Source organism: Squalius cephalus (assembly GCF_949319135.1).
Source record: "Squalius cephalus genome assembly, chromosome: 2".
In the NCBI taxonomy this organism is placed as follows: Eukaryota; Metazoa; Chordata; class Actinopteri; order Cypriniformes; family Leuciscidae; genus Squalius; species Squalius cephalus.
This window is the reverse complement of record NC_137123.1, coordinates 58,253,953-58,278,974: the sequence shown is the minus strand read 5'-3', so window position 1 is coordinate 58,278,974 and position 25,022 is coordinate 58,253,953. Positions and strand designations below refer to the sequence as shown.

General features: G+C 35.9%; 1 protein-coding gene across 1 annotated transcript in view; it reads left to right on the top strand.

The window, feature by feature from the left end:
* The first annotated feature begins 1,310 nt into the window (after nucleotides 1-1,310).
* The window catches only part of LOC307149884 (receptor tyrosine-protein kinase erbB-4-like), a 178,514-nt gene continuing 154,802 nt past the window's right edge, over nucleotides 1,311-25,022 (top strand). Inside the window, exon 1 of the mRNA XM_079856481.1 lies at nucleotides 1,311-1,674. Coding sequence (XP_079712607.1) covers nucleotides 1,596-1,674 — 79 coding nt within the window. The 5' untranslated portion in view covers nucleotides 1,311-1,595. The remainder of the gene's footprint in view (nucleotides 1,675-25,022) is intronic.

The following is a 25,022-nucleotide window of genomic DNA, read 5'->3' as shown; positions in this document are numbered from 1 at the left end:
GGTCATTGGTGAATCATAAAATGCATATCAGCGGCTACCTTCACTTTGAGAGTAAAAAAAAAAAACTGAACATTATTTACAACATTATTTACTTGTAATCCACAGCCTCTGCTAAAGTTCCTGAGCGCGTTCACGGAAGTCTGGAGCACGAGCTTCCTGACGCAATGTGACATATGCTGACATTGCTGTCTTTTGTACAGAAGAAAAAAACCTTTTTCTTATGGCATATATTTGAAAGGTTAGTAAATGATAACAGAATTGACATTTCTGAGTGAAAATACCTTTGAATTTACTGTAAAACAAACGTTTATTTCAGCTTGGTAATGCTGCACTGAACTACGCCTTCAGCTAAAAGCCTCAAACGAGAATCAGAAAAAAAGAAGAAATCACATGAATGTAAATTCAACTTGTATTTATAATACTAAGTATACTGTGTATTAAAGTTTAACGTAAATGCATTCCCATCAATCCCCACGGTCAAATACCTGCTCTGAAGAAGATCATGGCTTACAGGGGGAAATGCTTTTGATCATGCTGAGTCACCATTAAGATTGCATTCTTCTTTGTAATTGTAATGCGAGGGCCTCTAGTGGTTAGGGACTGAACAGGTTAATAGAGTTCAGCTTGACACATAACTTATGAGGTATTAGTGTCATATAGTCACAGTGTCACCTTATATACTGTAACCACATACAGAGATGATCAAACTCATTTAAACACTCAGTAATAATAGTCAGTATAGACAACTAGTCATATGTTTATAGTGACACTAGAGCACTGCAAGGCTGTAAGAGAAAATAAATAAATATATATTACACTTTTAATTAGGGGCTGGTAAATATTTTGATATGAGGTTTTATTACTTCTTTGGTATATTAATTTGTCTCATTCAAATTATTGTACAAAATCAAATACCACCTGCAGATAGCTGTGTGACGCCTTTTGAATTTATCATCCTTTTTATCAAAAACAGAAGTTTCCAAACTGGGATCCAGGGGTGCGCTGGAGAAAAAAGCTTTTTTTTTATACAGAATATATATGTTGATATTATGTTTTTTATTCTGCTTTGTAAACACTGGAAACCTTGAAATCAATCAAGGTTATTTTATTGTTTAATTTTGTATAATATATAATGGTAACACACACAAGAGGATCGTCATATTTGGGCATCCTTGGCATGAAAAGGTTTTAAAACCCCTGACATAACACTGGTGTTAGCAGGTGTATATGTAAATCAGTCGTTGGCTGGGCGTGGCCTCGTCTGTTCAAGCGCCTCTTTTGACCATTCATACTTCAGGTAGGCGGTCTTTAGTACAAGGAGGGGCGTGTTCTGACTCTCAAACCGAAGTTGCGAGTCCATCGATGTAATGAAATCGTTACAAGTCCTACAAACCGGATAATCAGGCACAATTACTTTAAGAAAACGAACCCAGCGCAAAAGCAAAACAGTCTAGTCGAGTTTATTGTTACAGGATGTGCTCTGGAACGAAGACGTGAGTGCGCGCGCTGGAGAAGCAGACGCTGGACTGTCAATGCCCGGATTCTCTATTGATCATGCTAATGTATGGAGATATAACTTCTTAAAATAAGCAGAAATGTGGCCGGCTCGCTTTCTTCGCTTCTTCTGCCTCGTCTTCATAATTGTGGTGGTTCAGAGGAGCAACGGTCAGTCAGGTGAGTGATAGTACAAGTGCGTAAAGGGTCTTGGCAAGCTGCGCACTTGACCGGTGTGTGCGCTGCTGTTATCGACTACTTTGCTGCACTTAAACAACCGGAGATTGAACGATTGTGAAGTGTATGCTTTAGGCACGGTGTATCCCTGCAGTCTTTATGATGACCAGAGGAGGAATCCATTGGAATCACACACACTTCAGGACTAAGTGCTGCATATAACATCTCTGTTTGTTTATACATTTCTCCCAGTGTTTATTTTGTGATATTAGCGAATCAATAGTCTAATAGATATCTTGGCCTGAAATAGATCGACTATTAGTTCTTTATTTGTAAGTCACCTAAATATAATAGGCTATTGTGCATGATAGTGACAAGGGTTTTCAAACCTTTCCTGGAGGAAACTGGCCAGCATTGCACATTTCGTAAGTGTCCCTCGTCTAACATACCTGATTCAACTCTCATTATTAGAGACTGCAAGACCTGAAGTGGGTGTGTCAGATAAGGGAGACAGCATACCAGTAGTCTCCAAATTTGTCACCAAATTCATGAGGTAATGTCAAGAGTCAGGACACTGTGGCAATGTCACAAAAAAATAAAAAAAATAAAGTTTAGTCTCAAAATATCGAAGCTTTGCTTGTTACGAACTTGTTTTGAGAGAGAGAGAGAGAGAGAAAGAGAGAGAGAGAGAGAGAGTTATGGCCTAATCAGGGCCATAAGATTGGCCTAAACAATTCAAAAGCAAAACCAGTAGTTGTCACTGCCTACAAACTGATCAAGCACTGATGCCCATTACCAAATTTTGTTTGAAAAAGCCAAATCCTTGCAATTTTTATTTGTCACTAACTTCCTGTTTGGCAACCTCCCGGCTAAATTTGATGATGTGTGACTGGTGATTTTTTTTATAAATCAGATTTTATTGAATTTTGACTAGAATAGTGTGAAGGTGGTCTTGTGTGAATCTTATAATAACCATCATATCTCTCTCTCTCTCTCCTCTCTAATTGAGTTGAATTTCTTTCTAGACCAGTGTTCAAGGATTAAAAGATGAAACCGAAATACAAATGGACCTGTTGGTGGCGCTTGAGAGAATACGATGTAAACACCACACTTACCACCAGGAATAGAAAGACCCTTTCCAGTTATAAAATTTCACAATATAGTTCAAGGGGCTGTCATAGACTCCCAGTCATTTGAGAGTCTATTTTAATATATCGTTGCGCGTAAAGGCACTTGATGGAACGCAGCGCGGGAGCGCGCTCAGCGGAACGCGCATTTCCTGCGCGCTTGGGATCGCGCTCCAGACCCCTACGCTCTGTTCAAATAACTGCTCAGCATATTTCAGCATCCACACTGTGAGGAGTCAACTCAGCGTTGGCGGTGCATGAATTAAGTTCTGTTGAGCAGTGTAGGCTATATGAACAAGGAGAACTGTGGATGGAGGTTATCATGACACAAATATCAGTGAGTGTTATGACGCAAAACGGTGCTCGTGTATCCAGAGGCATTCTTGCATATCATACTGTTGGTTTATGTGTTTCAGTTATTATGATGAATATAACTTTTGACTGTATGGGCAAATCTCATCAAAACGTGTCCAGATCACAGTTTACACCAAAATCAATTGTGATAATATTATCATGGTTATTAAGATTTCACATTAAATTGTTATAAAATAACTTCTTTTTTTTTTTTTTTTTTTTTTTTTTTTTGTGATGATGGCCTAGTCATGCTCTTACTAGGTTTGGTGAGATTTACAACAATATACATGCAACAAACCCAAACGTTGGATAAAAAATGTAATTTCAAAATTTGGGTTGTCCATGGTTTGTCCATATTTGACCCATAATTGGGTTAAAACAACCCAGCATTTTTTTAGAGTGTATTGGTGAAATGTACTCTGATTTTTATTCTTCAGTCTGTATAGTTGAAACGAATAACATAATTGAATTCATTTTAATTTGTCGTTTGAGATGCCATCATGATAACTCATTGATTATCACTGATTCTTTGAATGATGAGGTCAGGGTCAATGCGAGTACATGGAAGATCACTGTATGGTTCCAGAACATTTTTCATTCACTGGAGGCTATTTGTGGAAGATACATTCAAAATTCCCCAAGCAGAAAACTCTTCACAAATTATTTCAGGGTCATCAAGTTTCATATTTTTGATACGTTCCTTTATATCTAATTTCAGCTTCAGCTCACTGCTCTGTCTGCAGATAAATGACACAAGATCTGACCCAGGCTGAGATGTGACATTTAAGTTCTAAAGGATATTGACTCGGGAATGCAGTCAAATTATTACTCAGCGTCAACTTGGATTAAGCTCCATTTGTGAGTCCCAATGAGTCTCCCAGTAATTAAACTTGTCACTGATATGGTGTCTAGACATGAATATATTTTTATGAGCAGGAAATGTTGTTTGCAATTTTGACCAAGTATAATCCTCTTATTAATAATTTATTTGTCGTGGACTCATAACTTTAAATGACACTTGTTGCCCATGTCTTACAATACAGATACATTTATTTTAGTAACGCGGACGTTCAATGAAAAGCAGTACAAACATTAATAATTAATAATGCACACATATTAATAATTGTCGTTAAACATTATTTTCAGAAATGCAAGTGAAATATTCAAAATATTTAACATTTTAATATCTTAAAATGTCACAGAATCTGTCAAAAACACACCCGGGTCAAATTTCATCCCAAAATCAATAGAAATTATATTAAACAACTTTGCTTAAATTAATCAAGGATGCCTAATTAAATGTACTTGCTTCCAACTTACTTTCTTTCTTTTATTTTATTTTTTTATTATTATTATTTTTTATTTAAGGATTGAATGTGACCTGGACATTTTATTTATTTTTTTGTGAGAATGAGAATCACCCTCACAGTTAAGATTAAAAAATCTTAATGATCACATATTCAAATTTAAGTCCTTTAAACTTTCTTTGTAAACTTTCTTTGTAAAAAGTAGCTTTTTCCTGCCTCAAATGTCTGAACGCAAACATCACGAACGTGACATTTCTTCAACGTGTGGAGTGAACCAATAAAGCTAATTACAATCTATGGGATTGGCCCCTTTTTTAGGGAATTTAAGAGTAGCTGAAAGAATGTTTCCCTAGCTTAAGGGTTTGTTCTTTTCCACCACTTGAAATTGTTCTCTGAAAACAAAGGCCTGCTGGTCTCTTTCTGTGGTTGTGGCATGGCTTCTGTCCGTTTGCCTCTGAGACATCATCCCCCCCTCCTTCATCCTTCTCTGCCACCTCACTGTCTCTCAGTCTTTCTCCATCCTCTCGGAACAGTTTGGCTCTGTGCCTCTCCGTCAGCTGTGATCCGTTACTTCCCATGCTAATGTGATCATTTATATAAACATCTGAAACTGAAGCAACAACTGCATCTAAAGACTAGGGATAAGTTTAATCTTGTAATTTGGAAGGTTTCTTGGTAACACTTTAGTTTAGGGTCCAATTCTTGAAAGAATTGCTTATAACATTCATATTACTAGGATATTGACTGTTTATTATTACTTACAAAGCACATATTAATGCCTTATTATGCATGACCATTCTACATCCCTTAATCCACTTAATACCTAAATTTAACAACTACCTTACTAGCTATTAAGAAGCAGTGATTAGGAGTTTATTGAGGCAAAAGTCGTAGTTAATAGTTAGTTAATAGTGAGAATTGGATCCTAAACTAAAGTGTGACCGTAAACTACAGCAATAACTGCAAACTCACCAGATTTTGCCTGCATGAAGGATCTGTGGATAATTATAGTTGGTGTAATTATGGGATGGACTGGATGTGTCATTGCCTAGCAACTAGCAGTTAAATTGGCAATATTCAAAACGTCAGCCCACCTACCTTTTAGAAATGTCACATGTGAGTCTCGCGTTGCCTCAAACTCTTCCATCTGCCATTTTTGTAGTAGTAGTTGACAATTAGAGAGTATCTATTTTTTACACATTTTTTAAATATATGTCTAATGTATATTTTGAGACACTACAGCTCCATAGACTCCTTTGTTAAATGCAGGTCATGCTTAGAATGCCTTGCAATGAGTAAAGGTGAAATTGTCTGATAAGCATATTTGTCCACATTCTGAAAATATGCATAATTTCAGAAGTTGCCATGTCAATTTTCTGTGTTGGTGTCTGCTTAATTTGACTAGCTTCTACAAAGAGACAGATGAATTAGAAACAAAAATACTATTTTACTAGTTTTGGATGCATAAGCTTTGATTCCAACTAGCAAAGATATGCAAAGCGTTTTCTCCTCCCTTTTAAATGTTGTTGAGTCTCTCTCTCTCTCTCTCTCTCTCTCTCTCTCTCTCTCTCTCTCTCTCTCTCTCTCTCTCTCTCTCTCTCTCTCTCTCTCTCTGTAACATGTAACATGACTAACACAATCTCATGGTAATCGATAACTATTTTATGTTTTGGCGAAATGGTGAATCTTATTCGTGTTTCAATCTGCTTACACCCATTGACGGATATGTTTGGTTTAGGTGTGGACTATCATGCTTACTTTATTTCTAAAAATGTTATGTTTTCATTTGAAATTTCACATCGTAGGAATTTATATGAAAGAGTCACTTCATAAAATAATTACGTTTTCCAGTGAAATTGGGTTGGTCATGAGAACCACTAGTCTTAACCTGCAAAGAGCGGAGAGTTTTATTGTGAGGTGTATTGTGAATTAGCTTGCTGCCGTGCGGGTGGGAAACACTGGCTACTTTGTCCCTTTAAACTCTTGCTTGTGTGGCAGTGACCTGTAATAAAGCATGTGCTCGGAAATGGCTGCTGGGATGGGAGAAAGCGGTAAAGAGGGATCGAAGAGCGAAAACGGAAAAGAGCAATGAGCAATTGTTGTACTCCACAACATCTCTGTGTCTTCTTGGGTCCATCAACCCTCATGGCTTCACTTTTTTTGCTCTGTTTAGGTGAGATAGAGGGCAGATGTCACATCCCAACCCTATAGAAATATCACTGCAGTTTCTCTCAGTGTAAAGGTTCAGAAACATTTTCCTGAGAAGATGGGGTGATAGTGTGTCACCTTGGATTACTGGATCAAAGAAGACCTTGTGAGAAACTACCGTCGCTGCTTTATGTTCGTGGTGGAGAGCTCATCACTTATTTCACTCAGAGCAGTGAAAGTTTTTGCTGAAAGAATATCAGTTGAAAAGCGCTGAATGGTGAGGCTTAACCTTATAACGCAGACTTAAATTAGAGTAGATGATAATAACAATAGATTATTTCTAAATTATGTTCTTTCAAATCATTTTGCATTCATTTTAACACTCCTTTAGTTGAGTCTCTTTAACACAGGGGTCTACCGAAATGGTTTACTACCTATATATAGCTGGCTGCTGGTAAGTCTTAGGGTTGGGCAATGAGTTACTGGACACCCTCTTACTATTTGAATTCATTTCTTATTTTATCTCTCTGGGATATCCAGCACTTGGATTGATGAGAATTGCATGTACCTGTTGGGAATGGCCTGTACATTGCATGAATGTAAATCACACACATGAAGAAATTAATGTTTACAGAACTCACAGAACTATAATAACCTGACTGAAGGCACTGTTTGTACCATCATGTGAGAGCACAGTATATATGCGGTCTTTAAATTCAAGTGTTATGTGAGATTATTTGTTGTGAATTAGGGCTGGGCGATAAAACGATAACGATATGTATCGCGATAGACACGTAATCAATATCAATAAAAAATGCGTTCGATAAAACGTTCGATAATTTTTTTTTTTTTTCCGTCGGAAGAAACCAGCAAAGCAAGTTTGATTGCATGAACAAAGGCACTCACTCTCTAGTAACTAGATAAAACAGGAAAAGTCAGCTCGCCTGACTTCAAGTCTGACCGTAGTCTGACCAATGTCGTCTGCAGATTATGCAAGACCGTCGTCAGTTTCTGTCATTCGCGTGCTGCTGATGCGCTGTTCTAGCGTGTGCGTTTCTCAGCGCGTAGTTACATGTGAAGCTCACATGCACTAAAAGCCTGTCTTTCGAGTCTTATTGTGCTAATACTGTTATATACACACAAGGTTTACATAAACTAGTCGGATATGTCTAAAGTGAAAGCAAACTTGAGAAAATTGAGAGAAACTCTGCTTGTCAAATGCGTGTATATTAGACGCGTCGCGCGCAGCTCTTAAAGAGACAGTAGTAATAGTAAACACGCTGCCGCTTGTCCTTAAAGGGATAGTTCACCCAAAAATAAAAATTATCTCATTATTTACGCACTCTAATGTTGTTCCAAACCTGTATTCATTTCCTTCTAATATTTTCTAATATTAATATTTTGAAGAATGTGGGTATCCAAACAGTAGCTGGTCCCCATTGACTTCCATAGGAGAAAAATATACTATGGAAGTCACTGGGGTACATCAACTGTTGGTCATTCTTCCAAATAACTTTTATTTTCAACAGAAGAAAGAAACTTATTCGAGTTTAAAACAACGTGAGAGAGTAAATTATGAAAATTAGAATTTTTAGGAGAACTATCCCTTTAATGTTAATAAAACAACAAAATGTAAAGAGAAAATCACTCACTGCTCTTGACTGATAACTTTACTAATAGCTTTAATAAGTATCAATGTATAATTTATACAGTGAAGTCTGTTTTGTTTTATTTTCATATTTGTTCATTTAATTACTTTCTGCAATGCTACTGTTAAACACACCTACTGTAGCTGAAAACATAAAGCACTGTTTATTTAATTTGTATATTAAGTTGTGTATGTGTAATGTGTATCTTTGATCTTAATATTTAATAACAAAGAAAATAATGAGAACATTTTTTATTTCGCCCCTGTCTGCCATTCTTTTTTATTTTATATTTTGTTACCTAAGGCTTTGTTTTTAAAATATGGACATTAGTTTGGCTGCAATGCTCAGTCACAAAATAGTAAAACCAACATAAAAAAGAATTGTGATAAAATCGTGAATCGTGATTTTCCTGAAAGAAATCGTAATATTATATTTTTGCCATATCACCCACCCCTTTATAAAGCATTTCTTACGTATTCTTTAATTTTGCACCTTAATGTTAAGAGATGTTAAGTGTTCATTGTGATTTTAGACTTTTGAGTTTTCCATGGTCGTGTTGACATTTCTGCCTTCATAACTGATGGGATTATAATCAGAGGTAGGTTAAGTTTAAAATAAAAAATCTTTAAATGTAATATATTTGTCTCCTGGACTGGTCCTTATTTTAAATATGTTATAAAAAATTTCAATAATTATCGATATCGACCGATATGAAACACTTATATCGTGATACAGTTTTCAGCCATATCGCCCAGCCCTATTGTGAATTATCTTTTTGGTTTGTGTTCAAGTTCCAAGTAAATAATGATATGAAGTGTGTTTCATTCACTGGATTATCCAAAGGTATCATGAACATATAAATAATCAATCTATACAACAGTTTTTGGTTGAAATCTACTATACCTTTACGGTAATATACAATTAAGCACACATGATTTGATATATGATTTTGGTCATACTGCTCACTCCTATTCTGAACTTTGTATCCTCGCCATGTGGAGAAGAGACTGAACATATAAACTGGAAGGCATAGAAACAACCCGGAGCTCTGAAAGCTTTTTGCATGGTCTTTTATTTGTCAGTAAAGTATAAGTATCTTCATCATAAATGCATAAAAACATCACATCTCAGTGTGTAAGACATTCTAAAGCATCCACAGAATGATGTCCCTGATGGCTATTAGTTTGTATGAAAGTTCACAGTATCAAATTAGTGTATTGGCAACTGTGTCCTTCTTCTGTTTTGAGAAGTAGCATTCTTGCACTGGTTTGTTTAAATGTGTTAGGTGACTTAATCTTTATTTATAACGTATGCATGTTTTATGTGTTACTTTATAAATGTAATGGCTGCAGTCTTTAGCCTCCTTGTTAGAGCGCCTGACTCCCACGCCGGAGACACGGGTTCAAGGCCCGCATATAGCGGGGCGAGTAGGACAAGGGGTTACATATATATTTAAATTTGTGGTTAAACTAATAACTAGAAATATACTCTCTGGATTTTAGGACTCATTGAAGTAGTAATATGCCTATTAAACAATTTGTTGGGTAAATTATGTCAAGGTTCAAATTTATTTGACTTAAAATAAGTCTTGGTTTACTTTTCTTGATTTTGATTACTGCTTCTGTTGGTCTTAACAGAAGGAGAGGGTTAGAACATGCCTTCTGAAGACCTGCGGGGGGCTTTTAGGATAGAGAGGTTTAGAGTGTGCGGTTAATAACACCATCACACACACCATCTGCGAATTGGATCAAGTCTTAAGGACTCTTTAGTGCAGGTTCATGCAGAAGAAGGCAAGAAGAGAAAATGAGGTGAACAAAACAGAACTGAGAAGTTCCAAAACAATGTAGAATTTAAACGCGCAACTTACTGAGAAGAGGTCAAGTCTTCAGACTTATTATTTTCTGCTGCTGGACGACAAAATGTCCAAAAAAACTAATTAAAGGAGGGATTTGAGTCATTTTGGGGACCAATTATCATTCGAAATTCTTTTGCTGGCCTCTTTTGACTTTGCAACCACCCAGAGCACCTTAGCATAATGGCGGAAAGTTTTGCATACTTTTTCTTCTGAAAATGTAAACGTCATCCACATTATTATAGTCTGTTGCCTGGTCAAATTTTAGGAATAGCTGTGGTTACAGTCCAACACTTTTTCCCTAGGCAATGCATTCTTCATATGACCATGATATGATAATGGTGATGATGATAGTCATTATTATGTCCTTTGTGTGTGTGCTGTGACTGATGTTTCCAGCTGTTAGAATGGATGTGAGCAGCACTGAAGGTGGCGTGTAGCGTGTAGATGTGTATCGGGATGGTTATTGAGGTCTGTTGATGATATTTAATTGGTAGAACGAAGGGACAGTATACGATTTCTGTGATAGTTTTTCATGGTATTTTAAAGTAAAATGCATTTACTTTTGAGATTAATTAAATATAGTTGATGCTGTAACATCAAGCTCAATGACTGTAACTAAATGCAGTCTTTTCATAAAGCTCATCTTTCACTTTGTCTTTTGGTATATTTTGCCCCAAAATATTACCCCATGAATTATAGAAATGACATGTATGGCAAAGTAAAGTTTTTTAGGACTGGTAAGATTTTTTGAATTGTCTTTTTTTTTTTATGGCAACTTGAGCACATATAAAACACATGCAAATATATTATATTTTATTCTAAATTATGTTTTGTACTTAATTGTAGTATTTGTACTGATTTAAATTTTAATTGAAAAAATCCATCTATTTATTAAATTTCAAAAAAGACAAACAAACATTTTATTGCAGACAGAGAATCACAAATGAGATTAATAAGAGAAACTCAAAAGTATGTATCTGGACACATTACAGTAATGAGAATTCAGACGGAAAATATAGTGAAAATAATGTCAGAATTCAAAATGCTAATGGTCTTAGTAAAAGGCTTGGAAACACTTTATTTTACATTGTCACTGTTATACGTCATATGTAGTTACTGTAGTGCATAATTACAACCTTGATAACTAACCTTAACCACACCCTAATCTGGTTACACTTTATTTTAAGGTGTCATTGTTACAGTGTAATTATATATTTAAGTAATGAGTAATATTAAGTAACTACTTGTACTATAGGGTTAGGGTAGGATTAGAATTTGGTTAGTTGCATGTAATTATACATAATTTACTGTTATTACTATGGTAAGTACATGTAACATATGTAACAAGGACACTGTAAAATAAAGTGTTACCCCTAATCCTAACCCTATAGTAAGTACATTTAGTTTTAAAATTATAATTACTCAGTACTCAAATATACAATTACACTGTAACACGGACACTCTAAAATAAAGTGCAACCAAATGCTTCATTGTCTTCATGGAAAACAGAATTTATTACATTTCCTTTTATTTTGCATGTGACGTGTGACTTACCTAATAGCTTTTTGGCACAGTGTGTGTGTGTGTGGTTCAGGTATACCACAAAGATGGCAATAACCAAAATCTTTGACATTGTGGCGAAATTTTTTGGTCCCCATGAGGAAAACAAGTGGGGTTTTTTTTTGTAAAAATGCTGAATGTTTTCTGTGATGGGTAGGTTTAGGGGATAGAATATTAAGTTTGTTCAGTATAAAAATCATTATTTCTATGGAATTTCCCCATAAAATGTGTGTGTGTGTGTGTGTGTGTGTGTGTGTGTTTGCACTTAGGTTCAATTTGCTGCAGTGATATTTATTAAAACATGATATTATGAGAAAGCAGTGTAAATACCCGTACAGAACAGTCCACTCTGAAACTGCCTTCCTAATTAGGCGAATTAGCCAGAGATCAAAAAGGAAAATTAGTAGCACAGCGCCACATGTTTTGTGCCGAAGTAGCCTGCGCTCATTTGCATGACAACACATGTTGGCTGCTCATTATGGACAGCCCTGACAATATGTTGCCTGATTGGACAGATTGCTCATCAGGAGAATCCAGTTCTTGCTAGCACACCTGGGACCCAGTAGCTTTTTAACCATGCCTTTCAGCATTCAGGAAGAAAACACGCAGATTCTGTAATCTTAAACACACTCGCACATGCATGCAAACCCTCATAAGTATATGTGTGCAAGGTTGAGAAGACATGCACACAAATATAAAATGACCTTTAATATGTATACACGCACAGAAAAGACATGCACACAAATATAGAATGACCTTTAATACGTATACAAGCACAAAGCTCTTTCTGCTAGCTGGTTTAAGCCTTAATTAAATAGAGAATTATATTTTTGTCTACGGTGCGACACTTGGGTTCAGAAAGTAAAAATCACATTCATTTTCTCCAAAGAAATAAACTTATCCTGATCTCTGATATTAAAGGGATAGTTCACCCAAAAATGAAAATTCGGTCATCATTTACTCACCCTCAAGTTGTTCCAAACCTGTATGAATTTCTTTCTTCTGCTGAACACAAAAGATGTTATTTTGAAGAATGTTGGTAACCAAACAGTTGATAAGCACCATTGACTTCCATAATATATATATCTATATGTATATTTTTGGGTAAACTATCCCTTTGAGTGATATTGATAAGCTTCTTTAGATTCCATAAAGGCCCGGTTATACTTAATTTACCGCGTTCCGCTCCGTCTCACACACAGTTGAGTGCGCAAACCTTTCAAAGTAAGCTCCCTTGGCCTTGACCATGAGCATGGAAAGACTTTGTTTTCAAGCGCTCAAGTCAGTCACACATGCTCTGTTGTACGTGAACCGTCCACGCGGACACAAAAATTGGGCTGTGCGCGGATGTCTGCGGACCCTACTGATAAGAAAAAGTATACTTTCGGCTTATGGCAGTGTGTTTTCGTTGTTCTAAAGTTTAATGGTGTTAAATGGCTACATGACTACATTCCATATGAATCCTGAAAAAGAAGTTACTGTTTCCATGGAAATGAAAAAAAGAAGAAGTGGAGAAAATGAATGGGAAATATTCTTCCGGATCCAAGGTCTCTGTTGTGCTCTATTGTGTCATGGCAGGCCTGACTTGCCCAGTTTTCCTGTCATCACACACAGATTTTCTTTTATAGTCCTATTTTTTTTCCAGCGCCAGTCAATTAACATTAAATCCGAATTTTTCAATTAGCAGGCACGCTGGTTTATGCCATATGTGGCCTGAGATCCTCCCACTGTGAGCTCAGTCGAGTCGTACTCTGGCCTGTCTGTCACATTGGCTGGGAAAAGAGCTGTTCTTTGTGAAATGAAAGTGTCCAGCTGGATGTGATGCTCAATTCATCAGCTCCAGCCCGGGCCGGTTTGATAAATGACATGGATGCTCTCCTTCATTGCATGCGCACACACAATGACACAGTCTTAGCCATGATTGTTTGATTGTTCTCCTGATGTGTCAACCATGCGATTATGTGAACTAAGACATTTTAGGGCACAAAGGCGTGTAAATAAACTGACATTATGTTTTAGTTTAATCTTTTATATATATATACACACACTGTATATGTGTGTATGTGATTTGAAATATTGTTCCATTTGGTCTTTTTTACATAATGCACCAAATGTACATAGATAATAGATGAGGAAAAAGTATTGTATTTTTACTTTTATGACAACTTTTTATATTAACATGTATTTTGTGCAATACGCAGACAGTATCACATACTCTGTCTTACAGCTTTGGAATTTAGCATTTAGGGAAAAGTTCTCATCCCATGGAGAGACACTTTTAGAGCAGTTTAATCATTCAACTAAAAAGTCTTTCAGCAATTTTGAGTTTCATTCCATTCGTGGAGTCGTGCATCTTCCTGGGCACTTTGGGAAATCTAACTAAAGTCAGACCTTATGATGTATATACCATTCTTTAATAGCATATTCTCAGATGTTATGAAAGTTTTTAAAGTCGTCTTTCAGTTGCAAAGAAAAGTTCAGCTGCCATTATCGACACAGAGTAATGTTACTGCACTAGTAAACCATACAATATATTGTCAGTCAATCACACAAAAAATAAACATTGATAATGAGTAACATTTCTTATTATCAATTTAGAAACAGTTGTGCTGCTTAATTTTTTTTTTTTTTGGAAACCATGCTACTTTTTTCAGGATTCTTTGATGAATATCAAGTTCAAAAGAACAACATTTATTTAATCTTTTTCTTTTTTTTTTTAAGTGTGAAAGTATATACTGTAAATTTTGTAATAAATTTTATTTCATCCTTGCTGAATAAAAGTATTAAATTATTATTTAAAAAAATACTGACCCCAAACTTTTGAACTTGTATATTGTGTATCACCTTTATACAATATCAAGACTCATAGAAAGTGTCCATATACAATATAGATGACCTCATTTTCTGAATTCCACTTTTTATGTTTTAATGAGAACGACAGCCAATTTGGAGAGGTCAATGAAGCACCAAACAGTATTAACATCATGTTATGAATTATATTCTGAAGAATAAAATATCGTGCTTCAAATGACTCTTACTCTAAGGAAACTATGAGAAAGTAAATTAATATCTCTCTGTTGGCAAGAACCGTTCAGTATTGGCAGTATCACAGTGTATCACTTCTGCTATCCGTTATAGTTCTCTGACAAGTAACCGGTGCTCTCTCGGTTTTGTCTTCACCTTGTAATCATGTTAACCTCAGCTCTCGGTTTTCAGGCAGAGGGAGGTTTGTGTGAGGTTAGGCTGACTCTTTAACCATCGCAAAGATAGAAAGTTACCCTTGACCTCTGAACAAACTGAAAATGTGCTATTTCGGTATCCTTGCCTTTCCACAGCCTTCGTAACTTGAAAATCACTGTCTGAAAATGCATCATGAATCCAAAGAAAATAAGTTATCCAGTAAGATATCTTGGCCACTTTTTGTGATAAGTTTAGGAGAGCAAGTAATTATATGGGGTTATTATTATTATTATTATTAGTAGTAGTAGTAGTAGTAGTAGTAGTAGTAGTAGTATTAACATGACATTATACAAATACAATAATTTCAATACAAAGATAATAATAATAATAATAATAATGCTAAATAAAATAATTTCAATATAATAATAAATTATTATTATTATTGTTGTTGTTAATTTTGTTTTTATTGTTATTGTTGTTGTTGAAATTATTTGATTTAACATTATTATTATTATTATTATTATTTTATTTAAATTATTTGATTTTGTAATCATGTTCATTTTGTTAACTACAGCAACAACAATACTACTACTACTACTACTACTAATGTTATTATTATTTTTATTATACAAATTAATGGCATATATCTATATTTGCTGAGAAAATTATATATTATATAGCTTTTCTCAGCAAATATAGATATATGCCATTAATTTGTATAATAAAAATAATAATAATAACATTATTATTAGAACATATATATATATATATATATATATATATATATATATATATATATATATATACATACAGACCCTTTCCAAAAAATTGGAATATCATGGAAAAGTTTATTTATTTCCATAATTCCATTCAAAACGTTAAACTTCCATAGATTATAGATTCAGGGCCCACGACTTAAATGATTTCAAGTATTTAGTTGTTTATTTGTACATAATTAAGCATGAAGTGCTCTGGAAATGTCCTGGTAGACGGCTGTGTTGAGTGGACAGCACAGTGGACCAACACCAGCCGATGACATGGCTCCCCAAACCAACACAGACTGTGGAAACTTCACACTGGACTTCAAGCATCTTGGATTGTGTGCCTCTCCATTCTTCCTCCAGACTCTGGGACCTTGGTTTCCAAATGAGATGCAAAATTGCTCTCATCAGAAAAGAGGACTTTGGTCCACTGTGCTTTATTAAATCCAGAGTCAACGCAGCCGTCTACCAGGACATTTTCAGAGCACTTCATGCTTCCTTCATTTTCCAGCAGGATTTGCACCGGCCCACACTGCCAAAAGAACCAAAACCTGGTTCAATGACCATGGTATCACTGTGTAATTACTGTGTGATTTCATGTAATATTCTAATTTCTTCGTGGGTTTTATGAGCTGGAAGCCCAAATTATGTACAAATAAACAACTAAATAATTGAACTCGTTTAAGTTGTGGGCCCTGAATCTATAATCTATGGAAGTTTAACGTTTTGAATGGAATTATGGAAATAAATAAACTTTTCCATGATATTCTAATTTTTTGGAAAGGGTCTATATATATATATGCAGTTTATTTTATTTTATATCATCATTTGAGTAACATTTGTATTGAACTGACAGCCCTATAAATAAATGAAGAGCTTCAAATGGTCAAATTTGGGGTTCATTAAATGTTCTTCTAAACAAATGTTTGCTTGTTTTTCAGTTATGCTTTCTACTCTTGTACACAGCACTGTTGTGTCTGTCCACATTATTTTACTATTAGCATAAAGCACATTAGTGATCTCTCGCAGTGACAGGTTCTCTTTATTCGTTTTTCCATGCTCAATCCTTGAATATGTTGCTGTTATCATGAAAGCAGCAGCCACACTTTGTACAGCCTTGATAAAGAGTTTTATGAACTCTGTCTGATATAGCACATCTTACAATCAAAACAAACACATTTTTTCCTGTTTCCACATTTGAACCGTAAAAAGCCCAATCCGCTCATTTAAATCTTTGATATAGTGCTTTGATTCCATGTGTTGTTTTGAGTGCAAAATCATTTTATTTTATTTCAATGTATGATTCCCTGATCAAATGCATTTCCTGTTTTGAACTTTCATATACTATTTTGATTTACATCAGTATTAGTCAATGAGGTTTAGAATACAGAAAGAAAGAGCTGTCCATTAGGATTTCCATATCTGACCGGCAAATCAAATGCATGGTGAAAATCTATTCAGTCAGAATATGTGCCTACTTTTGCATGGCCGTCAAATGAAAAAGATGTTTTTCTGGTGTAGTTATGACTTTTACCAGCAGGGGCAAAATGTACCATGCCAACCAGGCAAACTTTGACCCCTTGATATTAGCATGCATCAAACACACTTTGAAAGGTGACACAAATAGGACTCATGCTAAAGTAGCGTCTCTGTTTGTTAACTCTAATCGAATGGCCGCTCGCTGTGCTGAATGCCACAAGCATTCGCTGGAGTTCCTAATTGGCCCAGCGTCGGCTAATTGCACACTCCGCTGGGAGGCAGAGCTGCTGATCTCAATGAGAGTAAACAAGCACTAGCATTCCTCTAACGGTCATGTTTTAATTAGAGGAAAGTCCAACGCATGTGCTGACAGAGCATGTTAGAGAGGGACTGCAAAACAAAAAGCCCAGAGAGCAAGGCTATCTCTGACGGCCAGCTCACTCCATGCACATTAGCGCATTGTTACTGATGGAGTTAGCATGCAAACATTATGCCAATCACATCCCAATTCGCCTGGTTTAGAAGATTCAGCCATGCTTCTCTGGATGATTTACCTTGACAAAATATTACTATAAACATGTACAATAGTAAAACCTTGGTGAATCCATATTCTATTTAATATATTAATACATTTTATTTCTACAATTGTTTTCCACTTGATTAATATTCATATTTACACAGTATTTAAAATTAAGTAAATTGAAATCGTAAATGATCCATTGGCATGTTTAAGGGCAACCTCAAAATGACCAGAAAACAATTAGTCCAATTAATCGGGCTCTCAATATTCTTTGAAGTATTCTTTGAAGTGTCACCTTCAATACATTATTTATGAATATGGTCATTCAGTACCATTAAGCTTTGAGTGGGTACGTTTTTGAAAGAAGTCTCTTATTCTCACCAAAAATGTGTTTATTTGATCAAACATAGAATAAAAATAGTAATATTGTGAATGATTTTTACCATTTAAAATAACTGTTTTCTATTGTAATATATTTTAAAATGTAATTTATTCCTGTGATCAAAGCTGAATTTTCAGCATCATTACTCCAGTCTTCAGTGTCACATGATCCTTCAGAAATCATTCTAATTTGCTGATTTGCTGCTATTATTATTATACTGTAATACTATAAACACCATATGACTGACACCAAAACTTTTAAATGGTATATCAAAGTAAAGTGGTTTTAACATGTACAGTAATACCCTCACTGAACTATTTTACCAACCCCAGTAGTTTTTTTTGTTTCACTCTCACTCTGCTTCTGTGTTAAGATACTCATCTTCAGCATCAACTGTCATATTGTAAAGGTACTTGGAGAAATAAATTGAGTGAGACAGAGAGCGATGCTTTCTTATTATTCTCTGCTATTTCCTCCTCCCTCCTGCAGCGGCTGAGTTCCCCATTAACCTGCATGTTGCTCAGCAGCTCTTAAATCTCTCCTCAGCACTAACTGTGAAATACTTTTAATCTTTTCTCTTGCTCCATTGTTCAAGAATGATACACTGTAGTACTAAAGCTCTGTTTTCTGTTGAATTTGTTTGGCAACATTTAAACTGGCTGTTTTCTCAATCTCTTTTTCTTAATTTCTCAGTATTCTAACTGTTAAGACACGCCTTCAGCTCTGATGTGCTGTCAACACCTTTAAATATTGTAAGAAGCTTATAGAATCTTAAGCATTTAATTTGTTTCATCATCTTTAATTTTATGATGGTGATGGCTAAGTCCTTAATTTTTCTTCTTCTTCTAGAACTATGGCTTAACTATGATCGATATAGAATAGATCGATGTATCGGCCAGTTATCCATATCGGCCGATAAAAGCAATTATTTTCACTATCAGCCATCGGCTGATGATCAGGGCTGGTTATATCCTGTCAATCAAAAGGGGGCAGAACAACGTGTCAGACTGCAACTCATACTGTGTGAAGAAAATGTTATGTTATTAATAAATTAACAAGACAATAATGCATTAAAGAGTACTCCCAAAAAATGAAAATTAGCCCATGATTTACTCACCCTGAAGCCATCCTAGGTGTATATGACATTCTTCTTTCAGACGAACAGTCGGAGTTATATTAAACAATTTCCTGGCTCTTCCAAGCTTTATAATGGGAGTGAATGGGCACCATTTTTTGAAGTCCATAAAAGTGCATCTATCCATCATAAAAGTGTCCCAAACGGCTCCGAGGGGTTAATAAAGGCCTTCTGAAGCGAAGCGTTGCGTTCTTGTAAGAAAAAAAATCCATATTTAAAACTTTATCGACTAAAATAACTAGCTTCCGGCAGACGGCCTACGCAAGTCGACTTACGCCAAAAGAGTAACACTTGCCGATGTATGACGTAGGATGTAGGAGTAGCGTAAGCTTTGACGCCTCTCGCGGTTCAAACAAACAGGGCTGGGCAACCGCGTTCGTCATTACGTTGTGCGTCAAGTTCAAGGGTTACTCTTTCGCTGAAAGAAGTCATATACACCTAGGATGGCTTCAGGGTGAGTAAATCATGGGATCATTTTTGGGTGAACTATCCCTTTAACAGTAAAAAAAATAGCGACGTTAAAGCAGGCTCTATTTGACCCGAATCACCCGTTTTGGTCATACCAGGGTTGCCAGGTGCACGCTTTCTTCCTACACCAAACATTAATTTTGTGTTTTGTTACTTCTGATAAGAAACATGGTTTCAGATTTACAGTTCTGTCCATTTTATAACGAAATTCAAACAATAAATAGCGATAAATAATTTTGAGAGACAGATCGCTGTAGCGCCTCAGTTCAATCAGCAGCGCTGGTAAGTCATGTTATAGCAGTAAAAAAACATGCATGAACATCAGAAGGTATGTTGAAAGTTACAATTTACAGAAAGGTATCATGTCTCATGTAATTGCTCAATCAGCGTTTTAACCACTGATATACTGTACGTCAATAAAACAGCTTGTAAACTAAATGTCGCTTAACGTGTGTAATATACTTAGTGTAAGAGCAAACTGAATGTAATGTTTTTGGACACTTGCATGTTGATTGCAATTAAATGAAAATGGAAAGAGCACTACTAGTGTACATTCATTACAATTGAGTACACTTACTGGTCACAAGGGATTGTAAGAAGCTTTCAAAATCTTTAGCAATTTGTTTAATTTCTTTCTTTTTTATTGCTGTCACAATATCTTCACATATTCTTCCATAACTATGGCTACCATGGTTAATTTTTTGAACAATCTTCTTGATAATGTGCTCATCCACAAGCAATGACTTTTGTGTCCTATTTTTCCAACTCCCCCCCAAAAAAAAAAAAAATCTGTTGAAGCATTGCCTTTGTTATGAACTCCAACATCTCCTATCACCAACTAAGTTTGGGAAGATGAATGGGCACAATTGCAATGGGTACAAATGCTATATATTAAAAAACATTACTCACAAGTAGTCATATGTTTGGAGCAATCGTCATAATGCACTGTAAGGTATCACATCATATTTGGAATTTATCGTACAGCTGTGCTCTATAGATGGAATGCTGATATGTGTGTCGGTGTGTGTCTGCGTTCCGCGCTGAGCGTTTCCGTGCATGTGTGTGTTTGCCGTGCAGATCGGAATCAGGATTTATGGGTGTAATAATGGAAGCTCAGTGGCTTCATTGAAACACACCAACACGCTTTCTCTGTCATCCTACACATTTATATGTCTAAGCAGTATCTAATGGCCAAGCGAAGGCTGTTTTTGTGCAAACATGCGCATCGGTGGGTCAAAGATAAAAGCAGCGCTGGAATCCACACGCCCCCACCGTGACCCGAACCTTCATCATCGCGTCCTCATAAACAACAGGGCATCCAAGCACAGTCTAATTTCTGATCTCTGACAACAAAGCCAGTTTACTGCATCAAAGAAATGCATCTTTGCAGGTGTCTTTCAAAAACAAGGCCTTTAGATTTCTCCGACGTTTATGTCTTGTTCAGTAGGTTTTTGTCACACATTTGATTTGTCTCAAACTGCCGCTACCACTTTTATCTCTGCTCGGCACTGGTTGTATCAGCCCCCGTCTTATTCGTTCCCTATTGTTTTCTCATTCTTTGTCATTTCTGCTTTTCATCTCTTCCCCGTTTCATTCAGCTGGTGATAAACGGTTCCATTCACGCTGAGTTTGTAGTAAACAAGACATTCATTTCTGTTACTCGGCTATCCGCAGTGTCACTATGCCTCCACATCTGCCTTCCTCGACTACATTTCAATGACATTCTGTGTGTCTCCCACAATTCCTCACTATTTCCAAACTTCCTCTTCCGTTTTTTTCTCCCTTCCTTTAATTTGAGGAGTGGAACATTGCTGAGTAAAAACACGCTTCAATCAATACTAATGCTACTCCATTTTTTAAGTAGATCACCAACAAACGATTATCAGTTTAAACTAAAGGTTGGACTTGATATAGTGTTCCTTACAACTTACCAAAGATCTAGTGATCCATGGATACTGACATGCAGCCATGATTCGTGTTTCCTTGCATTTATATGTGCCGGATTTCGAGCAAAGCAAATTTGCCTGTTAACGCTATATATACAGTAAATACAATATAGATAGGTCTAAGTCCATGTGATCACTTATATAAATGCTATATATATATCGTCCAGCCCTAAAACTTTTATATTTTGTTGTCTGTGTTTATTTAAAAATGTTATGTTGTCAATACAATATATAGCAATACAATATATAGGGCATGATTTTACCCCTAAATTCAGCATTTTGACACAAAATAAAAACTGCAAATCCACCTTTCGCTGCCTGGAGTCCAGTTGTTTCTATGAATTGCAGCGATCCATTTGCTTCTCTTTTCTGTAGCTTTCGGCAGTCTGTAAAAATAGACCTCAGATTTCTTGTCAAATCTAGTTGTGCAGTCAATCGCAAAGCTCTTTCTCGTCTTAGATGTATTTTGTGTTTTTGGCGGCATTCACACTAAAAACAAATAGTGCCGCTCAGTCTCAGTCACGCCGGCCGATGGTGACGTCACGCTCATGCCCTCTAAATTTGAATCATTCATTTTAATTGAAGTTTTAGTAATGGTATACATGTATGTGCTTTACTCACTTTTTATTTGTATTTTATATTTCTATTTTGCGTTAATTTTTTCATATCAGTTTTAGTTATTACAGCAGTTTTTAATCATTTCAATACTTTAGCTCAAACTTTTGTTTTACCTCAGTGACAGTGAATTTTTTTTAAGTTTCATGTTTTTTTGTTTGTTTTTTCAGTGCACTCAGCAGTGTAGTCCATGTAAAACATTTGCTGCTTTTAATGCTGTAGAAAACACAGTTATCTTTTTATTTGCTGTTAGCATTGTGCACTTGTCAGCTGCAATGCAGACAAGTGGTTAAGATGGAATGTCAATTGCACCTCGGAGACTGTGGTTGTGGATTAAAGAGGAGAGTAAAGATGTTCACTTATACACAGTTCTAAACGTAAGAAAACGTTTGCCTGATAAAGTGTGAGCTCCATGTATGTGGACCAAGCGGCAACATTCTAATCTGAAAAATGAAGCCTACCCGGAAGTGCGAAAAACTGCAATACATCGAAAATCCGCTAGGGGCAGGTCCCAAAAGGGAGCAAATGTCCATAGACCACCATGTTAAAATGTCCGTTTTCACAGCATAAATTCATGTTTTTACAGGTTGGTCCCATGGACTTTTATTGTATTTTTCGATAGGTTCCGAGTGCCTGACAACTGTGAGGGGGGTGAATTTTTTTCTAACTCGTTAGTTTAGATAGTATTTAGATATAAAATGTATGACAAATAAGGGCGTGGTTAACTTTGATTGACAGCTTGATTGACAGCTGATAACGAGCATAGGCTGCGCCAAGGAGAATGACAACATAAGAAGCGACATTTTTTAATATACAGTTGAAATATAATACTACTGTTTTTGTATCATGAAATGTAGTTTTAAGAGTTTTTCAGGCGAGAATGTAGTTGTTTAAAGCTCAAATCTGTGGTTTATTTATAAAGATTTATGAAAATTTTATCCAGGTTGTGAGATGCAGGCGATCACCGGGCGCTCGGCGCTCATGTACCCCGCCTGGAACAGCCTTTCCTCGGCTAGTCGTTCTGACGTTTGCCGCTGACTCTGGTGTCTCTGTAGTGGTTAAACATGAGATATAATTCGTCTTGTGTATATCTAACGGGCGATTTTTGGTCTCGTGAATCTATAATTTGTTCCCTGGCCAATCGTTTTGGCTGAGGGCTAAGTGAAGTTTCACAACTTTATAAGCTATTTAACTTTACCGTTGTATGTTTAGACTAGAGCGCTGACTTTGTATGTTTGACTGAATTGTTTGCTTTATTTGTATAGCTTCTTGTACCTTTACTTATACTTTTATAATGGCTAATATTGATAAAACTGAAATTTAACAAAAAGAGACTGGGTTGAGTTTTGTCATTTTAAATTTTAATACAACAAAGATGATCTGTACTGTTGTTTACTGCAACATCTGTTGTTTAGTACAAATGCACATATTGCCTGGACCATATTAAAATGTTTAATATTTGTATATTATATTTAAACGAAAAGAGGCAGGGTTGTTTTATATTTCGTTTTGTTATAAATAGGGTAACGTTATATGCAGTGAATATAATCAATACGCGTTGCCTGAACCACATTTGTGTGGCTATAATGTTTAAGATTTCTTTAAATGAAAACAAAAAGAGGCAGTGTGGTGTTTTATAACTTATTTCGTTTTATTGTTGCCTAAAATATACATACAGAGATAACCGGAGTAGAGCGAGCTGAGTGACGCGCACTGTTCCATTTGCAGAATAACCGGACTCGCGTCCTTTACCCATATATGGATTGGCCAGAAGGTGGGCGGGGTTAGGATTTCCCAAGATTTTCCAAGATGGCGCCGCCCATACCCCCCATAAACGGCCTCAAAACCGTTCTTCAGAAAGTCTATGGGTGACGTCACAGACGCTTTTTTTTTTTGGTACAGGGACACAATAATTGGTGGATCCCTTGGATTAATACATTTATTCAGCAAGGATGCTGTGATTTGATCAGAAGTGATTTGATCAAAAGGGTTTCCACAAAAATATTATTTTCAATGTTGAATTACAGTGAATTAGACAATGATTTTCCAGGAATATCAGTGGGTTTAAAGACATTTGTATAGTTCATTTGTAGATGCATTTGTTGCTGTGTTTTTTAGGATAGAAATATGCTTCAAGCGTGATGAATAAAAATGATATTATGAGTTTTGCAGATCTGGAACTGCAAGTCTGATTTAGTTTTGAAGTAAAATCAGCATAATATCCTAATGCACAATTTACAGAACGTCTTTTAGATTAAAGTCACAGTGTAGAAAATACATTGTTAAAAGTGTAAGAATGAAGGAGCTAATGGTACATTCATCTTACACATACATGTAAAGAATTACGTGTGGTCTAAAAGCCAGTGCTGAGGAATGGGTCTTTTGTAAATGCTTGTTTGATCATTTATAAAACAAACTTTTCTGTGAATCATGAGAGTGTTGACATTTAAAGTTAGCACACACATACAGACAAATAGACAGAGAGAGAGAAAGAATAACTCCTTTATGGGATCTAATATTATTGGTTTATGGTCTCATAACACTTATCTGCAGTGAACAGACCTTACTCAGTGTGATCCAAGGCAACAGAGTCTTTATTAGTACATCCACCTGGTCCCTATAAAATTTCTTAAACAGAAATACACTCCTTTTTACAGATACACTATTAATGTTGTGGTTTATTGATGACCTGCTGACCCTGTCCAAGGGGCTATAGCTTCCTTTCAGACCATTCTTACCAAGAATGCATATACTTTGTGCTCTTGCATTGTGCAGCTGCATCCACACTTTTCACCATCTAGGGTCAGATTTATTAAACAGAGCAAATTAGCACGACAGCGTAATTCCAAAAATGCGCCGATGCGA